The sequence below is a fragment of the Desmodus rotundus genome, chromosome 11 (genome assembly GCF_022682495.2).
Source record: "Desmodus rotundus isolate HL8 chromosome 11, HLdesRot8A.1, whole genome shotgun sequence".
In the NCBI taxonomy this organism is placed as follows: Eukaryota; Metazoa; Chordata; class Mammalia; order Chiroptera; family Phyllostomidae; genus Desmodus; species Desmodus rotundus.
Window position 1 is genome coordinate 4,360,629 of NC_071397.1, and position 18,848 is coordinate 4,379,476.

The following is an 18,848-nucleotide window of genomic DNA, read 5'->3' on the forward strand; positions in this document are numbered from 1 at the left end:
AATTTTGAAGTGCACCTGCAACTTCTCTCTCAGCACTCAGTAAGGACCGTGCTACCGCATCAATTGTTACCTCAAAGAAGGCTCGCAAGGCAACCTGTGGTCAGCTGGGACTCACAAGCAGCAGGTGCTCTCTGAAGGTTCTCAACTTTAGGAAGACTGCACAAAATGTACAGGCATTATTTATACTTTTAAAATATATGTAACTGCTTCTTTGTTGGATAAGAAAAGTAATACTACATATATGTGTATATATATATATATACACACACACACATATACATACACATACTTGACAAAGCTAGAGAAAACTGTAATAACAATATACGTTCCCATTAAGCAAAAAGAACAGTTTTAGGAGACAACAAGTTCATAACTAACTCAAATCCCTACTACGATTGTGTTTTACCTGCTCTTTTTCAAGCATATCTGCTTTACGGAGTATTTTCATTGCATACACATGCCCTGTATCTTTCTTCTGAACAAGCCGCACCTAAAAGTTATTTAAAAAATGCCAAGTTAAAAGTTTACAATGCCAAACTAAGCCTTTTAAGTGTTATAGGAAGTAATATTTAAACTGAAAAAGTATCACAATTTATATAAGCAACTAGCAATAACAAAGCAGGAGAAAGTGCTTTTTGCTGCATTAAAATGGACATATTACGCCCAGTGAAGTCAGTGCCGGAGACGCCCTCAGACACCTCCACACGGGAACGGCTCCCTAGCTGAACAAAACCATCTACTTTAAAACCCTCATTTTCTAACTTAAGGGCTCATTAAACCCATGGCACATGTCATGCAGCAGCTCAGACAACCTAAGTAAATGATTACCACAATGTTTGAAACAATATCAAAAGCTCATGTGTAGGAAAAAAATGTCTAGAAGGAAAAAAATCTAAAATGTATAATTAGGGAAATAGGGATTTATGCAGTTTCCCTTTCAATTTTCCAATGTTTTTAAGAGAGAATAGATAAATAGGTGAAAATAAAATTAATGGTCTATTGTACAAACTCCCCAAAAAACTTCTTGGCAATTTCCTGCACATTCTCCCCTTCCTCACCCAAGCTATGTATGTTTTTCTCCTTCCTGAACCTCTGTTTTCTTCGCTGAATCCCACGTCCCTTCCTCACTGAACAGAAAGCAATTTAGGGGGGGTACTGTCTGTTTCCCTATCTTAATAGGCCAACAGGGATTCTCAATGCTGAGGGATCAATTTAATCTCCCACCTGTGCTTCTGTATGCGCTTATATTCTCCCCGCGGTATGGGTTTTCAATAATATGATGCTCCTTTTATACAAAGATAATGAAACTATTGCATCAGTAAGTCAACCACTTTGGATGCTTTCCTTTAGGGAATGACCTTGCATGGGTTCCTGCAAATCCCGCCCACCAGATCACTCATGTGACCAGGCAGGCCGTGTTTGCAAGACTGGCTGGGACAAAGCTACGAGTTCTTTCAACTCTCTACCACTACCTGTAGAACTCATTCCTACAAATCCTGTCTCCTAGGGCCCTCTTTTTAGGGCTGTACCAATCAGGCACGAAGAAATAAAGGGTGGAGAGATCCTGTTAGTTCACTCCTGGAGAGGCAGTGTGGTACTGGGGAACAAGAGCTTTAAGATCAGGAAACCTGAGCCCTGGGCAGGTAGCTCTCAGGTGATTAAAGCATCATCCCAACATGCCGTGGTTGAGGGTTCGATCCTCGGTCACATTACATACATGAATCTATCAATGAATACATAAATAAGTGGAACAACAAATCAGTGTTTCTCTCCTCCCACCCCCTTCCTCTCTCCCTCTAAAATCAATAAATAGAATTTTTTAAAAAAGATCAGGAAGCCTGGGCCAACTTGTGGCCCCACGTGCTCCGCGGCTGTGTGAGGCTGCAACACTACCGGCCCAGGGCACCTATGATGAGTTACTGTCGTGATTACAGCAGAAAACACAGTCAATAGTAACTACTCATTTCCTCCCACCTCCCAACTCTCCCTCTAGGTCAATACTTAGAGCATCAACATCATCTCTGGAAAAGAGAGAACAACGATCAGAGATCTGGGACAGCGGAGAGGGAAGAGAGGCCAGCAGAGCAGGTAGGATGTGGGGCTGGCATGCTGGACCCACCTCCCCACATGCAGGTCCATCAACAATCATAAGCTCTTGGTATATTAGAAGCTTTGAAGTCCCGTGGTATTTCTGTACTGGGTAAGTAACTGTAGCTGTGGGGTTTGGTTTTGTTTTTTTTTACCTCACCAAATGCTCCTCTGCCTATTACTTTTAAGGACTCAAAATCTTCCAATCCAAGTCTTGTTCTCTTCAAACGGAGAAACTCTGTTTCCTTCCGAGCATGAGCTGACCTCCTGAGTCGTTTCTGACATTTAAATAAAAGGAGAGAGGAACGGGTGGGTGAGGAGTTGAAATTCTGCAACAAAGTCCTATTTGTGATTTGACCCATCTGGAACACAGGCTGGGAGGAAGCCTAATCCCTCACACGTGAAAGCATCAGAGAAGGGCCCGCCACACAGGTCACTTCTCCCGTCCCCGGCATTCAGGTACCGTGGTCAGCAGAGGGGCGCCTCCTCAGCGACCCACTGGCCTAGCCCTGCTCATGAAGGGGGGGTAAACGATCCACATTCTCCTTCAACCTTTGCTACAGAAAATAAAAGTGTGCGCTTTTAAATTTCCCTCCGGGATTCTTACTCACTGCAGTTCATTTTACACTCTAGTTTCCTATCCTCCCTATAAATGCGGGATGTCTTGCACCACTTCTCTGGGTCCTGAGGCTCATCCCCGTTTCCCTGGTCCTGTGGTTCATTCCTGTTTTTGAAAGCGTTTCCTCTGCCATTCCAATTCCTCACACAGGCTCTTGTTAACTGGGTTTCCTCCAACCACATCTGCGGGCACTGGAGGAAAGGGCTAATTTGGGAGATCTTCTTCCGTAATAATTATTTCAGAAATTCGTCCCATTTCTGTGGAGCCTTTTCAATGAATTCTGCAGGAATGCTATAATTTGCTTTTTAACTTTTTAATTTGGTTTCATCTCTTCCTCTTCTTGGGTTTCTAAATTAATTCTAATGAACTTATTTTAACTATGGAACTAGAGAAATCTTCCTCTCCTGAATGCTCAGTACCGAACTTCTCCCTCTGCAAGAACACCTAAACCCAGAAGCACACTAGCCCCCCTAAGGTTCTGTCACTGAGCCAAAAGCCTCCCCCGTGCACCAAGACCATCAATTTGCTGAACGAGATGTGGCCTGCCGTGCTGCGTTTCAAGGGGAAAAAAAATGCTGATTTTAATTACCTCTTCATCTTTTAGGCCTTCTTCTTCCATCACTTTTTCTAACTTCTTTTGTCTAAAAATAAATAAAGACATGTGAAACAACATTTAAATGATAATTTCTGGGAAGTCTATACAAATATAAAAATTACTATGTTAATGATAAAAACAGGTGAATCTTAAAAGATCTCATTAAAGCAATAAATTACAGTTACTAAGACAACTGAAGATTCTTACTTTTTTTTGTTAGTTTTACACTTTGAAACAGAATGTGTAAGACATTAATGCAACAAAGAATCTTATTTTGAAATGAGAAGTTCTTTTTTTCCTGACACAACTATTTCCTCCTCAACAAACCACAAAACAGCTGGTGTTTGATAACCTCCTATCAGGGTGTTTCCCTCCCTCTCTCTGCTGAAATCTACTTCCTTTACTTTCACACCCCCCCCTCCCTGCCACAAAGAGTAATAAACAACAAAGGTAAAAGGCAGAATTTGGGTATTCAAGGGAGGTAACTGGTATCACTACAAAACTTAAGGACTCTAAACCCTTGGAGTACTGCATTGCAGAAACTGTATTCGAAAATATTGTTGGCCCTGACTGTGTGGCTCAGGGGGTTGGGCAGCCACCCCGCAAACCGAAACTCCAGTTCAATTCCTGGTCAGGGCACATGGTCAGGTCCCTGACTGGGGTGTGCCAGAGGCAACCCACCTCTGTTTCTCTCGCACATCAGTGTTTCTCTCCCTCACTTTCTCCTTCCCTTCCCCTCTCTCTAAAAATAAATAAATAAATAAAATCTTTTTTTTTTTAAAAAGAATATTTTGCCCTGGCCAGTGTGGCTCAGTTGGTTGCAGCATCGTCCTGTAGACCAGAGGATGGCGGCTTCAATCCCCCGTCAGGGCCCATACCCAGGCTGCAAGTTCCACCCCCAGTCAGAGAGAGCGAGAGAGCGCAGGAGAAGGCAACTGACGCTGCTTCCTTCTCTTTCTCAAGCACACGTGCACCCACTCTCTCTCCCCCCTCCCTCCCCCTCTCTCCCAACCTCTGCCCTCTCCTCTCTCTCAAAGCAATGAAAAAAAATGTTCTGGGACGGATAAAAAAAGTTTTGGTTTTTTTAAAAAAATTTTACTTATTTTTAGAGAGAGGGGAAGGGATGGAGGGACGGAGAAAGAGAGGGAGAGAAACATCAATGTGTGGTTGCCTCTCTGACACCCCCACCAGGGACCTGGCGGGCAACCCAGGCATGTGCCCCAACTGGGAATCTAATCGGTGACAGTTTGGCTCACAGGCCCACACAAAATCCACTGAGCTACACCAGCTGGGGGGGCGGGGGGGGGGGAGTTTTTTAAAGAGTATTTTTGATCTACAATTTCACATTGATTTGGTAAAACCAAAAGAAACAATTAAAGCTTCCTTATAACCTTTATTTATTCAGCATAATAAATGAAAGCACATAGGCGAGAATCTCTCCTCCACCACTTATCAGCATTCCAGAAGACAGGCCACACGAGCAGGGCAGGGAAGAACAAGGGTACGTGAAGTGACAGCACGCGGTCTAGCGTGGCTGACGCACACAGCACTGCTGTGTGTGCCTGGCTCTTAGTGAGTCACTGACCAAGAACTGGCAGAGGCTTGTGTGCAGAGAAGTGATGTGATGGGTTTCTATTCCAGAATGGCAACCAGCAGCAATGAGCTAGTGGACTGGCAGGAAAAGCACCTGACAGACTGAGGCAAATGTAAAGCTATCAGGAGGATTCGGATGTGCAGTGAAGACCCAGAACTGGGGCTGGACACCCAGAGTGAAATGAACAGAGCCCCTGCAAAGATGACCGGCCAGTGGGCCGCAGGAACCAAGGGAAGTCTCAGAACCTCCTGTGTGGAAGGACAATGATGCCCTGACCAAGACAGGACACACAGCAATGAAGACGGAAAGGTAATGTGTTTCATTCTGGTCGGTGAGTGTGGACTGCAACAATAACATTGAGTTTACATGGATATACTGTTAAGAAACAATATTACAAATCCATAGACCTAGTCTGCCCCTGATGGGAAGAAACAAGCAGCTACGTGACTGTTAGGCTGCCCACTTTTCTTCTTCTAGTTCCCAGAATATCTTGGGATGTGCATGTATGTGTGGTCACATATTGGCGTGAAAAGGCTGTATTATTGGTAGTTTCATAAGTGTAAGTTAATTGCATTTCAGTGGTTAAATAGTTGAAGTAGGGAAGAATAAGAGTCAAACTGTCAATGGCAAGAGCTACGAAAACTCAGCCATGTTTAGTTCTCTCTGTGCCTTGATTACCAAACACCATCACACCTTCTGACCACGTTTTCTGAATGACCACACCAGACTGGGCTAGAAGTCCCAGCGCTCTCACACAAGGTGTATCACAGAGACAGTTCCTTCTGACTATATTCTAAACCTAAATCCAAACTGAGCGGCTTTCCACATTTTACTGCAAGTGTAATTAATTAAATCGGTTTCAGTAGAATACCTACCTGAAAGTACAGCTATCAGAGTCAGCTCCTTGAAGGCGACCAGATCTCTCATTAGAGATACCCAGAAAAGCTCTACCATGCAGAGTTACCCTGGTGATGATTTACTGGGACCAAGTCAGCCAAGGCCTTGAAGACACCAAAAACGGCAAGCACAGCCTGAAATGAGGCTTCCGAGAGATATGCTCTGTGAGATGATACCATGGAATTACTGCAAACTTTGTTAGATTTTTGGTGGCATTGGGATTACACAAGAAAACGGCCATATTTTTTGAAGACCATACTGAAGTACACAAGATTGAAAGACAGATATTTGAAGTTTGCTTTAAAATACAACAGCAAGAAAAAATAAAATGTAATAGATGAAACAAACTGAGCGAAGTCTTGACAGTTACTGAATCTGAGGGATGACCAAATGGGGGCTGACCGCCTCAGTCTTTCTTCCTACGTGTGTATTTAGAAGCACTCGCAATGGAAAAGAAAAGCAGGCCCGTATCTGGTCACAGCGCCAGGTTAGCTGGCCCTCCAGCCTTCAGCGAAGCCGCTCTTCCACTCAACTCCGACGTTCCAGACCATAAATAACCCTGGGGGGCAGACAGGCCACTTCCACTGCGCAAGGCTTTCCGTGAGCTCCGCTCATTTTTGTATGAACTCATGGGTATTTTTTTTTTAATTTATTGGCTTTAAAGAGAAAGGGGGAGAGGGGAGAGAGAAACTTCGATTTGTTGTTCCACTCATTTATGCACTTGTTGGTTGATTTTTTTTAAGATTTTATTTATTTATTTTTAGAGAGAAGGGGAGGGAGGGAGGGAGGGAGGAAGGGAGAGAAACATCAGTGTGTGGTTGCCTCTTACGTGTCCCCTACTGGGGATGTGGCCCACAACCTAGGCATGTGCCCTGACTGGGAATCAAACCAGCAACCCTTTTGTTCACAGGCCAGAGCTCAATCCACTGAGCCACACCAGCCAGGGCTGGTTGGCTCTTGTATGTACCCTGACCTGGGATCAAACCTGCTACCCTGACATATCAGGACGATGCTCTAAGCCACTGAGCAACCCGGCTGGGGCCCCAGGTAAGTTCCTTTGAAGGCAGGGACCTCAGCTGAATTCTACTTCCACTAAGAATAGTGCTTTGTAAGACTAACATTTTGAAATGTATGTTGCTACATTTTTTTTTTTTTAAAGGTCAGAGCTCAGAATGTGTAACTGTGCAGACCCATTCTTGACTACTATTTTCAGCTAGCCACCGTTTCTAAGCCTAATTTAGGCTCCTGTCCCAGCACAGCTTGGTTCAGAGTTTCCAAGGCCTTTGCTGACTCGGTCCCAGTAAATGATCACCAGGGATGATTCTCCGTGTGACAGGCCTTGTCTGGGTATGCCCTCTGATGAGAGACTCTGTGTCCACGGAGCTGACTCTGATAACTGTACTCTCTCAGGCAGGTACTCTACTGAAACCCATTTAGTCACACTTCCAGTAAAGCTGTGGAAAACTTCCCCCTTTGAATTTAGATTTAAAATACAGTTTATAAGACAGCAGACGATTTCGGTTGATGGGGCTCTTAAAACCAGGAAAGACAGTGCAGAAATAAACAGTGGTCGTTACCTCCACGATCAAACTGAGAAAATTCTCAAGAAATGCCCTAAAAGTGATTACACAGATGTTTTTAAAATCTCAACAAATTACTCTGGTTTGACTGCTATCTAGTCAGTGAATGCCATTACAAGGTCTAGACTCACCCAACCCTGGGGCTTAACTAAAACTGACCCTTGCTCATTAGTGATAACCAGGTATTACAACTCACCATCAGATCGGTCAGGAAGACCTGGTAACAACATCTAAGAGGAGGAGCAGCACATGCTGGTTCTCAGAGAATAAAATGTAAGGAAGTTCTGATTTGACTCTGGGGAAGGGGGAGATGTAGACCATCACTGCCTATTAAATCAGGTTTTTGTGGCTTTAATGAATCCAGCAGAACAGTATTTATGAAGAACAAAAACAACACAGAATATCTGTAAGAAGAAATGAAGTTTCCTCAGTTTTGGTTTCAGGCTGCTATAAATTATTAAAACCATTAATTTTTTTATGAATAACTAGACAATTATGTACACCTACTGGGAACCTACATCACATGAGAGAAAATAGGAGAAATGCTGTTCCTAGGGAAGGTTACCATAGAGGCCACTATGAAAGGCAAAACAGATTAAATAAAGATGACTTGCCCCACTACCGGGCGGACTCAGTGTACAGTTTTTACCAACAGCATCACCAGGAGAGCACCAAACAGACTCTGCAACACTGTGATGGGGACTGGACTCGGGGTCTAGTTATTTTTCCATCCATCTGCAGAGCTTGCTGCAGCGTTTCTGTAAAAGCAACCAATGTTCTCATACTCTACTTTTACACAGGCAACAGTAACAAAATGACTTTTATTCTTCCCTCTACTTCTAGGCTTTGGTCTCCTGTTGCAGGAAGTCCTTTGTTCTCTCCCATACACGGAGCTCTTCCATACATGGAGCTCTCCCCCATACACGCAGCTCCCCCATACACGGAGCTCTGCCCCATACACGGAGCTCTCCCATACATGGAGCAGCACAAAAGGAACATCTACATAGCAGGAAGACTAGAGGTTTTAAAGGCATCACATGAGGCACATACAAACAAAATGAAAATTTGTATTGTAACCTGGTCTCAACATTCACTAGCCCAAGACTTATTATTTCAAACCACTTATCATATATTAGCCATATACTCATAATAAAATTTCCTTATCAATTGTCTCACATCATAAAAATTCTGCTTTTTTAGCAGGTGTCTGTGATGTTTCCCTCATATCAAAGAGCCATTTCTGACAGTTCTAATTTTAGTTTACCTTCCACTTCAGTAAATCCTGCCAATAACTGGTTTTCTTTTGTGATTTTTTAACTTTCTAGGAATAAAAAAACCTATAATCACCTTACCAAACTGTATCAACAAACCCAAAACCAAACATCTACTCATGTCCAAAAAAGAGAGCATAAGCCCAGACTACAACTGCAGCTCAGTGGGCTGACCACCCTCCTGCTGGATCGGGCTCAGGGAACGGGCCTGGGTCACAGGCCTGGTCGCGGGTTGGGGGCAAACAGGGGCCCGGTCGCGGGTTGGGGACGCACAAGAGACAACTGATTGTTGTTTCTCTTGCACATCAGTGTTTCTCTCCCCCTCCTTCTCCCTCCCTTCCCCGTTCTCTAAAAATAAATCAATAAAATCTTTTTTAAAAGAGGGCACTAAATAAAAAAGATTAACATGGAAATATTGATTCTGAAAAGCTCAGAGTATCTGCTGCTTTTTAATTTTATTTATTTACTTTTTTTAATCCTCACCTGAGGATGTTTTTTATTGCGTTGAGAGAGAGAGAGAGACGTCTGTGTGAGAGAGAAACATGTATCGGTTGCCTCCTGCTCACATCTGACCGAGGATCGAACCCACAACCTAGGTATGTGTCCTGACCCAGAAGCAAACTCAAAATCTTTTTTGGCATAACCAGGACTCTCCAACCAACTGACCCACCCGGCCAGGGCGGTATCTGCTGCTTTTGTAAAAACGAAAAATGCTGGTGATTTGAGGACCACAAAAATTACCAAAAACAAACACTCTACCTCTCTTACATGTCTAAGATTCTCTCCTTACTGTCTTTTGATTAATTTGGTCTTAAAGAAAAACAAAAGCCACAAAGGTGTTTGGAAGTTCTTTCCGTCTTAAGAATCCCCCACAAAAAAAGCATTAATTTCAACCCATTTTAGGCTACAATCAGTGCAGAGCACAATGTAACACATTAACAGTGCAAATAAAACCGCGCATCATCTTGTTCCGGGGGAATGTGATACACAGGGCAGAGCCAGTAGGGTTAGAAACCAATGGACTATTATCAACTAAAACAAATAACTTAAGACTCATAAGCATCTGCTTTGTAACTACAACACCAGAAGCTCAGATCTCACTCGGCTAGAGATAAACTGTGCAAATTTATCTTTTAATTCCCCACGATCCTAACAACGGGTACTAGGCAAGCACCTGTCCCAGTGCACAGCAGCCAGCTACCACCAGCTACAAGACATGTTTGCCAGTCTGCATACGGATCTATGTATTTAAGGTCAAATCATATATCCCACGTAAGTTATGATTTACATCCTCATTAAGAACAAGGATGCAAAAATGTCTACCAAAATATCAACATGCTGAAGTGAGCAACATATAAAAAGAGTAATACATTATGAGCAAGAGTGTTTTTTTTAACCTCAGGAGTGCAAGGTTAGTTTAATATGCAAAAATTAGTCCACATCCCTGACTGGTACAGCTCAGTGGATTGAGTGCAGGCCTATGAACCAAAGTGTCGCTGGTTCGATTCCCAGTCAGGGCACATGCCTGGGTTGCAAGCCAGGTCCCCATTAGGTGGTGCATTAGAGGTAAACACACACTGATGTTTCACTCCCCCTTTCTCCCTCTCTCCCTCCCTCTCTAAAAATAAGTAAAATCTTTTTAAAAAATTAGTCTATGTAACTCACCACATTAAAAGACTACGGAGAAAAACAATGTAATCATTCCCAAGATGCAGAAAAAGCATTTGAAAAAATTTAACACCCACTCGTGACTTAAAAAAAACCAACAATAATTCCCAGCCAAACAGGAACATAAGTCAACTTCCCCAATGTATAAAGAGCATCTTTGAAAAACCTACAGCTAATGTAATAATGAACAGTGAAATAGTGAGTGCTTCCCCATTAAAATGGGAACCAAACAAAGGCGTCTTTCTACTATTATTGAATATTATACCTGAAATTCCAGCCAATGCAATAAGGCAAGAAAAGAAAGCTGTATAAATTGACTGGAAAGAAGTAACACTCTAAATATGACACGATTGTTTACATAGAAAATCCTAAGGAATCTACCAAAATAAGCTACTAGAATAAGTAAATTAGCAAGTTACAGAACATAAGGTCAATATACAAAATTCAGTTACATTTCCACATGCGACAGCAGTGATTTTCAACCTTTTTCATTTTATGGCACACATAAACTAATTACTAAAATTCCATATACTATGTTTTTTTGCCAATCTGACAAATAATAGGTATAATTTTGATTCACTTACACCAGATGGCTATTGTTGTGTTAGTTGTTGTCATATTTTTATTTGAAAATCTAAGGGAAAAGAGGTCAGTGCCCCTGACTAAACTGCATGTTTTAAAAATTCTTGTGGCACACCAGCATGCTGTGGCGCACCAGCGTGCGGCGGCACACCAGGTGGAAACTGCTGCTGCTGAGGCCGTGGGCAGGAGCCTCAGTGGGTGAGAGCACCATCCCGATACGCTGTGGTTGTGGTTCCGATCCCTGGTCAGGGCACATACAAGACTCAACCAATGAATGCATAAATAAGTGGGACAATAAATCAATGTATCCTCTCTCTCTCTCTCCTCTCCCTACCCCCTTCTTCTCTCTATCTAAAGTCAATTTGAAAAAATCACTGTGTTATAGCAAAGATTGGGAAAATGAAATTTTAAATACCCACTTATAATAGCACCAAAAAACCACCAAAATACTAGGGAAAGATGAACACACATAAGATCTCCACACTAAAAACTACAAAACACTGCTGAGAAAAATTAAAGAAGACCTAACAAAGTGGGAAAATGTACCATATTCATGCATCTGAAGATTCAACATTGTTAAGCTGTCAGTTCTCCCCTACGGTGATCTATGGATTCAATCCACTTACAATCATAATTCCACCAGGCTTTTCTGTAGAAATTCGCAAACTCTACAATTTATATGGAAGTGTACAGAACTTAAAATATCCAAAGCAAGCTTGAAAAACAAGGAAAAAAAGAACAAAGTTGAGGACCTACACTACCTGGCTTCAGCCCTTACCACAAACCAACAGTAATCAAGACAGTGTGATACCGGAATAGGGATAAAAAGACCAATGAAATAGGACAGAGCATCCAGAAACAGACACGCACTCACATGGTTTTAAATTTTGACAAAAATATCAAAGCAATCGAATGAGAGGAAAAATCTTTACAACTAATGATGCTAAAGTAACCGGCTATCCATAAAAAGCAAAATAAGTCTCAACCCCCATTTTATATCACACGCTTGGTAACTCAAGATGGGTCATGGTACTAAACGTAAAAACCAAATCCATAAAGCCTCCAGGAGAAAACAGAGAAGAGTATCTTTATGACTTGGGATAGGCGAAGGTTTCTTAAAGGTCACAGGATGCAAACACTGGGAAGGAAGAAAAAAAGCAGGCTGAGCTGGAAACTTCTGCTCATCGAACAGCATCGTTAGGAAAATGAGCAGAACAGCAACAGACTGGGAGAAACTATGGATGACAAAGGGCCAGTATCTAGGACATAGAAAGAATTCCTACAACTCTGTGGTCAAAAAATTTGATTAAATTTTCACAAGGAAAATATACAATGGCCAAAAAGCACATAAAAATAGTTCAACATCATTAATAATCAGAGTAACGCAAATTAAAACAACAGTGAAATACCACTAACATCCACAAGAATAAAGCTAAGAGACTGACAACACAAATGTTAGCAAAAATGTAAAACAACTAGAACTCTCATCCATTGTTGGTAATATTTGGAAAAAAGTCTAGCAATTTTTTTTAAAGATTTTTATTTATTTATTTTTACACAGACAGGAAGGGAGGGAGAAAGAGAGGGAGAGAAACATCAGTGTGTGGTTGCCTTTCATGCGTCCACCACTGGGTACCTGGCCCACAACCCAGGCACGTGCCCTGACTGGGGATCGAACCAGCAACCCTTTGGTTCACAGGCCGGCACTCAGTCCACTGAGCCACACCAGCCAGGGCAGGTCTAGCAATTTCTTATAAAACTAAACATATGCCTATGTATGTTTATGACCCGGCAATTCCACTCCTAAATTTACCCCAGAACTGAAAACAAATGTTCACGAAAAGATCTATAACAAATGTTATTGTTAATAGAAACTTATTCAAAGTAGCAAGAACTGGAAAAGCCCAGATGTTTATCAACAGAAGACTGTATAAACAAACTGAGTTCTAGTCAAAGAACAGAATGGGCTTTCTGGTGGTGAAAACCTCCCCGCGACAACAAGCTTCATCCCTCTCCAGAAGAGGAGAAAAGAGGAGAACCACCTGGTGCAGAACCCCAACTCCCACTTCGTGGATGTGCAATGCCCAGGGTACTACAAAGTCACCACCGTCTTTGGCCAGCACAAAGGGTAGTTTTGTGTGCTGGCTGATGCACTGTCCTCTGTCAGCCCACGGGAGGAAAAGCAAGGCTTACAGAAGGATGCTCCTTCAGAAGAACGCAGCACTAACGGCACCCCGAATCAGGATCAGGATGAGTGGAGAACCATCCCAATAAACACATTTTGGATGCATTCAAAAAAAAAAACAACCCAGAATGGTTTATATCAGCAATATACATACGCTATTGATACAATAGCAACATGAATGTATCTTGAAAACATTAGGCTGAGTGAAAGATGCCTTTCTCAAATGAGTAGTCACCATACAAATTGGTTTACACATTCCATTTGTATGGAACAGGCAAGACCAATCAATGGTAAAAACACCACCACAACGGTGATTGCCTGGGATTGAAGGAGCATTTCCAGGAATGAAAGAACTTTCTGGGATAATGGCAATGTTTTATATCTTGATAGGGGTTTAAGTTATACAGGTGCATGCATTTGCCAAAGGGGTACAGGTAACCCTTAAGACAGGGCTGTCAAACTCATTTTCACCGGGGGCCACATCAGCCGCGCAGCTGCCTCCAAAGGGCCGAATGTACTTTAGGACTGTGTAAATGTAACTACCCTTAACTAGTGGCAAGGAGCATGGTGCCACCCAGCTCCTTGCTGCTACCCGGTAGAAACAAGGTCCCAGGCTGGATAAAACAAGGTGGAGGGCCGAATTCGGCCCGTGGGCCTTATGTTTGCCGCCTGTGTCTTAAGACTATGCATTTCATTGCATGCAAATTTTACTCCCTTAAAATATTGAACTCTAGAGTGTTATACAAGCAGAAATATTCAGAAGTAAAATATACCGACATCTGAAACATACCTTAAGTACAGCAAAAACTAAGATAGATCAATGAACAGACAGATGGATGGATACAGGGCTACGTGATAAAACAACAAATGATAACTGTAGAATCTACATGTATTTATGGGTATGCACTGTGCAATTCTTTCAACTTATCTGCACTTTGAATATTGTCATAATAAAACGCTAGAAATAAATTCTAGTATGAATTTCTACATGAAGAGTAGACACCGCGGCTACCACCACCGTTAGCTACACGGTCACCATGTGTGAGGCGCTACGGCAGGTGCTCACACGCATCACGCTCACCCCACAACCACCCCCTCATTTTCCAGATGCGGGAATGGAGAGACAGACAGACTCGGGAACTCCTTCTAGCCTTATACAGCTACTGCAGCGGTGGAGGCAGATTCTGAACCCAAGAAGATTCTGGCTACGGAGGAGCTGCTCTTTCCATAGGTCACGCTGCCCCGAGGACCCCCGGGCTCCGGCCCCACTGCTTAATGCTACCAGGCAATGTTGTACACTCAGCAGACTACTTCCAGGGCGCGCGGGCTGCAACAGCAAGGGCTCTGGACACCACTGACACGGTCATTGCAGTCTGATGGGACAAGCTAAACACGGCTGCGGCTGCTCTTGTCTCCTCTCAGAGAAAAGGTGCTGTGAAGGTGCTTTACCGTATGACACATAAACGCCAAAGCCGCGGCAGAGTTTTCCTCAACAAAGGTCTTTACCTCATTTCTCGTTCTTCGTGCTGAGCAATAAGGTTGCTATAAAAATTCTCCAGTGTCACCTTGGTCATTGTCACCCTTTCCTTTGTGTGGTTACTCATGGATGAGCACGGTGTTGACCCGGTCATTGCCATGGCTGCTAGAAAAAGGAAAAGAAGTGGTTTTAGTCTTGGGGTAAGAATCCACCAACTGTGCGCTCTCCTCCCCTACTGGTAGGACTACAGGTTGGGACAACTTTTCTGGAGGACAAACACGTGAATAACAGCACTTGGTGAAAAGTAGATACTAACGTCCTAGGACCCACAAGTGCCATCCCTAGGTAAAAGGCCTAGAGAAACTGTCACTCAGGCCCTTACGGGGATGCGCACAAGGACGTGCATTACAGGAGCTGGTCGTCATGCCACCGTTTTGTTCCGGGAAGTTAGAGGAAATTCAGTAAAGAAATAAATACAACGCTGTGGATACACACAAAGGAATACCATGGAGCAGTCAGAAGCAAATCTACCTCTAAAAGTGAGGATGAATGTATCTTTAAACAGTTGTATTTTTTAAAAGGAAAAGAACATGATTACAACACCATGTGTGTAAATTAAAAATATGTAATATAGCCCTGACTAGTGTGGCTCAGTGGGTTGAGTGCCAGCCTATGAACCAAAAGGTCGGCAGTTCAATGCCCAGTCAGGCATGTGTTCGGGCTGCCGGCCAGGCCCCGAGTCAGCGACGTGCAAGAGGCAACTGCTCAATGTTTCCCTCCCACATCGATGTTCCTCTCCCTCTCTCCTGGCCTCCCTTCCCCTCTCTCTAAAAAACAAATAAAATCTTTACTAAAAAACATATTTTTTTAAAAGAATATATAATGTAGACACAGTACAATTCTTTGCCATCTAGGAATCTACCTTGGAGAACTCAAAGAACCATAAGGATTCATACGCAAGATGGTTTGATGCAGCATTGTAAACAAAGAAAAACTAGAAACAACTTGAATATCCAGCAAGAAAACTGATTAAATTATCAAAAAGTCCTATAATGAAATAATATGCAAACAATTAAAATATGTTAAAATGTTTAATGTCAGGGAAAATGTTTCCAATCCAAGTGAAAAGAGTAAGTTACAAAACAGAACGTATACCATCTCAATTATGTCTATGTGTTTACTATATGTGCACAGAATTATTAAAAACTGCATCAAAATGTTACTAGTGGTTTAACTCTAGGCTGTGAGAGTGGATCATTTTATTTTTGTTTATGCTCCACATTTTCCATAGTTTCTGCAATAACCATGTACTATTACCAGTTAAGTTACCACTAACTTTTAAATTTATAATTTCCATAGTTTAAAAACATCTGACTAAAATGCTCGTCTGTAATATATATGTTCTCTGACATGTCTATTTGATAAATGCTTGCTATCTATGTGAGTTTACAAGTTAAAACAAAGACCTATGATGGAAACATATTACAAAGAAAAAAGTGAATCCCAAGTTTAGTGACGGAAGATGCCATAAAAAACAAGGCACCCTAAGTTCCCAGTTGTACACACGAGAAAGCCAATACTAACGAAGTTTAAATAGCTGATTGAACATGTTTTCCTATATTTACATTTCCTTTTTTCCCAGAAATTCCTGCCAACCTGCATCGTCGCACTTGACCAGACTGCTCACCAACCTTGACTCGCTCCCGCTCTGGCAATAATGTTCAATATTATATCTTCATCATGCCTCCTTCCTCCCGCACAGCCGCCTCTAAACCTGTCTTTTTATCCCAACATAAAGCTGACTAAAAATCAGGAGAGGGGCCAAGGTCCATTTTCAAAGTTAGTGCCTTTCCTGAAAAATTTTCTGAAGGTTCTCCTCTTAATACTTTAGTAGCTTTTCTGTTTTGTGTAGCAAACTAAGGCCTGTACGGAATGTGCAAACACTTGTTATGACTAAGAAAAAGGACAGCGTTAAACAATTTTCTAAAATGACACTCAGGGGACAAAAACAGAGACTAACCCTTTCGGAGCAAAGAGATTCAAAATCCGGGCTCTGCTTCAGAGTCAAACATCTTGATTCACAATGTGCCAAAATGATCAGTAATCACAAATTCAAGACTCTGAACTCAGTTCTACCTTATTATAAAATGTTATTGTTTTCATGGAAAGTTCCTGCTAATACCAAAGCAAACTCAAGTGTTTTTAGGATATCAGAATTAAAAAAAAAACAAAAAAAAAACAAAAAAAAAACACCCTGTTTGGTTTGTGAAGCTTGGGGCTTGGGTGTGGTTCCTTATTTGCCAGCCTGTACCCTGTCTCCACCCACAATGAAAACCACATGTACTCTAAGTTTGGTGAAGAAATTTTAAAACCAGATTTAAAAACAAGTCTGAAGCAAGCAAGCACTTTGTACTCCACGCCTCCCATGTCTGAAAATTTCTGGATACCCCTTATACATTTTAACAACTGACACTGCTTCAACTTAAAAAATACAACTAGAGAGAGTTAAGCCCGAGACAAACAATGCCTTACATGTAACAGGTGGTTAATAAATGTGAGTTGAGTGAGTGATTTTTCAGTTGTCAACAAAGCTAAAAGAACAAAATTACATTTCCATCCATGAGTGTATAAAAGCTGGCGGGGGACCGTTTTGACCCATTTAAGTCACGGTATGATTTACTAAACTTTTAAAAAGAGTAACAGGAGATTAAGGTCACTCAAAGATGCTTATGTAGTTAGTGGGCCAGTAAGTTTTCAAGCAGAATGGCTTCTGACCGTCACATGCAGTTCCTAACGCAAGGCAAAGGTTGCACTGTCCTTGTCTTTGACCTTTTTCCAAAACCTCCCCTGCTCTTCATTTACTCTAAAGGCCTTTCATCTGAAGATACAGTGACTCCTGCCCTACAGCAATGTATAGGTTCACTGGGTCAACCAAACACGCTGTGTGTAAGACTCGGCTTTCCCTCTTGAGTTTGATAATCCAAGCCTTGATGCCCTGACCTACAGACCAGGGGGCCCTTGGTCTATTCGTTACGTTCTCCAACTCTGCAGAACTAGGGAACCACCGGCAGGTGAGAAAAAGTCAGGGGTAGGCACTGCAAACATAAAAGGGGATCAAATGAAAACCACTGTTTACTCAGTATAGAGAGTTATACACCTGGTGACTTTACAAGGGCCCTGTTATCTCCATAAATGCCTCTTCTGTTACCAAGTCTTCACTTACCTCTCTGCGGCTGGACAATCCATTATCTTTCATTTGGACAATTCAATAGTGGGGCTAAGACTGGTCCTTAGGAGTCACCCACCTAATTAATTTCTCTTACTAAACTGTAAGCCACTGGAAAGCAAGTATCCCATCTTCCAACTCTGAATAGCCTTCCTCCACCTCATGGGCAATGCTGTGCACTTAGCGAGCACCTTATAAAAAGCTTACCAGGAGAACACTCGTGTTTATGTCCATTTCTAGGAAGTAAGAATATGGATGTGTGTGGCAGGGATGGTTTTCCATAGAGAGTCGGAGGATAAGAGTTCCCACGCTCTCACCGGGAAGCTGATACCTGTCCGGGGGTCGAGTGGAACCTGTAACTGTGACGGTTTTTTATGTTCAGGGAAACCACAGCTCCTGCCTGGCTGATTCTAATTCAGAGCCAAGGGGGCCGAGAGGGAGAGGGAGCCCAGGGTCTACTGTACCCCAGCCTTCCTCTGTGCATTTCAAAAGTAACAAGTTTCTCTTCGCGTCTTTCAACCAATTCAAAGTGCAACTGGGAGATCTGGTCTCTCTCTACCAGCCCTTGTGCACACTTTCTGACACAGACTTGCCACTAAAGTAAGTCCTTATCAACTTTCCTTTTTTTCTACTCTCTTCTTAATAGAAGAGTCCTCACTAAATTTTCCTGTGATTTTAAGATTATCTGAAGCCCAGTACCCAAAGGCTAACCGAGGGAAAGGGGGCAGGCTCAAAAGTACCACACCCAAAGGTGGACTTTCGACATCCCTGCCTCACACTCAGCTCTTGGGTTCTTCGGCTCCAGAAAAAAGGAAAAGGAGGTGAAAACTGGCAATGAGCGAGATCCCGGAGGGGACTGGGAGACGGCGGCGAGCAGACAAAGCTGGCGGCACGCAAAGAAGAGGGCCTGGCTCCCCGCCCCAGCTGCACGCGAAGAAAGAGAGGGGACGGGGTGGGGAGCCTGGGGCTGGGAAACCGTGGAGAGCGCGGACCGGGAGACTCGGGAGACGCGGAGCGCAGCCGAGGGGCCGAGAGGGCAGGGCAGGGAGGAGGGCGCAGGCGGGAG

The 18,848-nt window shown here is 42.8% G+C and overlaps 1 protein-coding gene and 1 long non-coding RNA gene across 5 annotated transcripts in view; one reads left to right on the plus strand and one right to left on the minus strand.

Moving 5' to 3' along the window:
• STK38 (serine/threonine kinase 38) overlaps window positions 1-18,848 on the minus strand; it is a 42,648-nt gene that overhangs the window by 23,402 nt on the left and 398 nt on the right. For 2 of the 4 annotated variants that reach the window (XM_045193190.2, XM_024557944.4), the window contains exons 2-5: window positions 14,586-14,721; window positions 3,297-3,348; window positions 2,244-2,366; window positions 407-490 (exon numbers count right to left, since the gene is read on the minus strand). In XM_045193190.2, the coding sequence (XP_045049125.1) occupies window positions 407-490; window positions 2,244-2,366; window positions 3,297-3,348; window positions 14,586-14,716 (390 nt within the window). In that variant the 5' untranslated portion in view covers window positions 14,717-14,721. Of the gene's footprint in view, window positions 1-406; window positions 491-2,243; window positions 2,367-3,296; window positions 3,349-14,585; window positions 14,722-17,989; window positions 18,679-18,848 lie in introns of those variants that run through there. The other 2 variants (XM_045193189.3, XM_045193188.3) reach the window with 2 other exon arrangements.
• LOC128779520 (uncharacterized) lies at window positions 1,478-8,615 on the plus strand. Its single transcript, XR_008425532.1, has 4 exons — window positions 1,478-1,654; window positions 1,994-2,088; window positions 4,944-5,205; window positions 6,704-8,615. It is a non-coding gene; the product is annotated as an uncharacterized lncRNA (long non-coding RNA).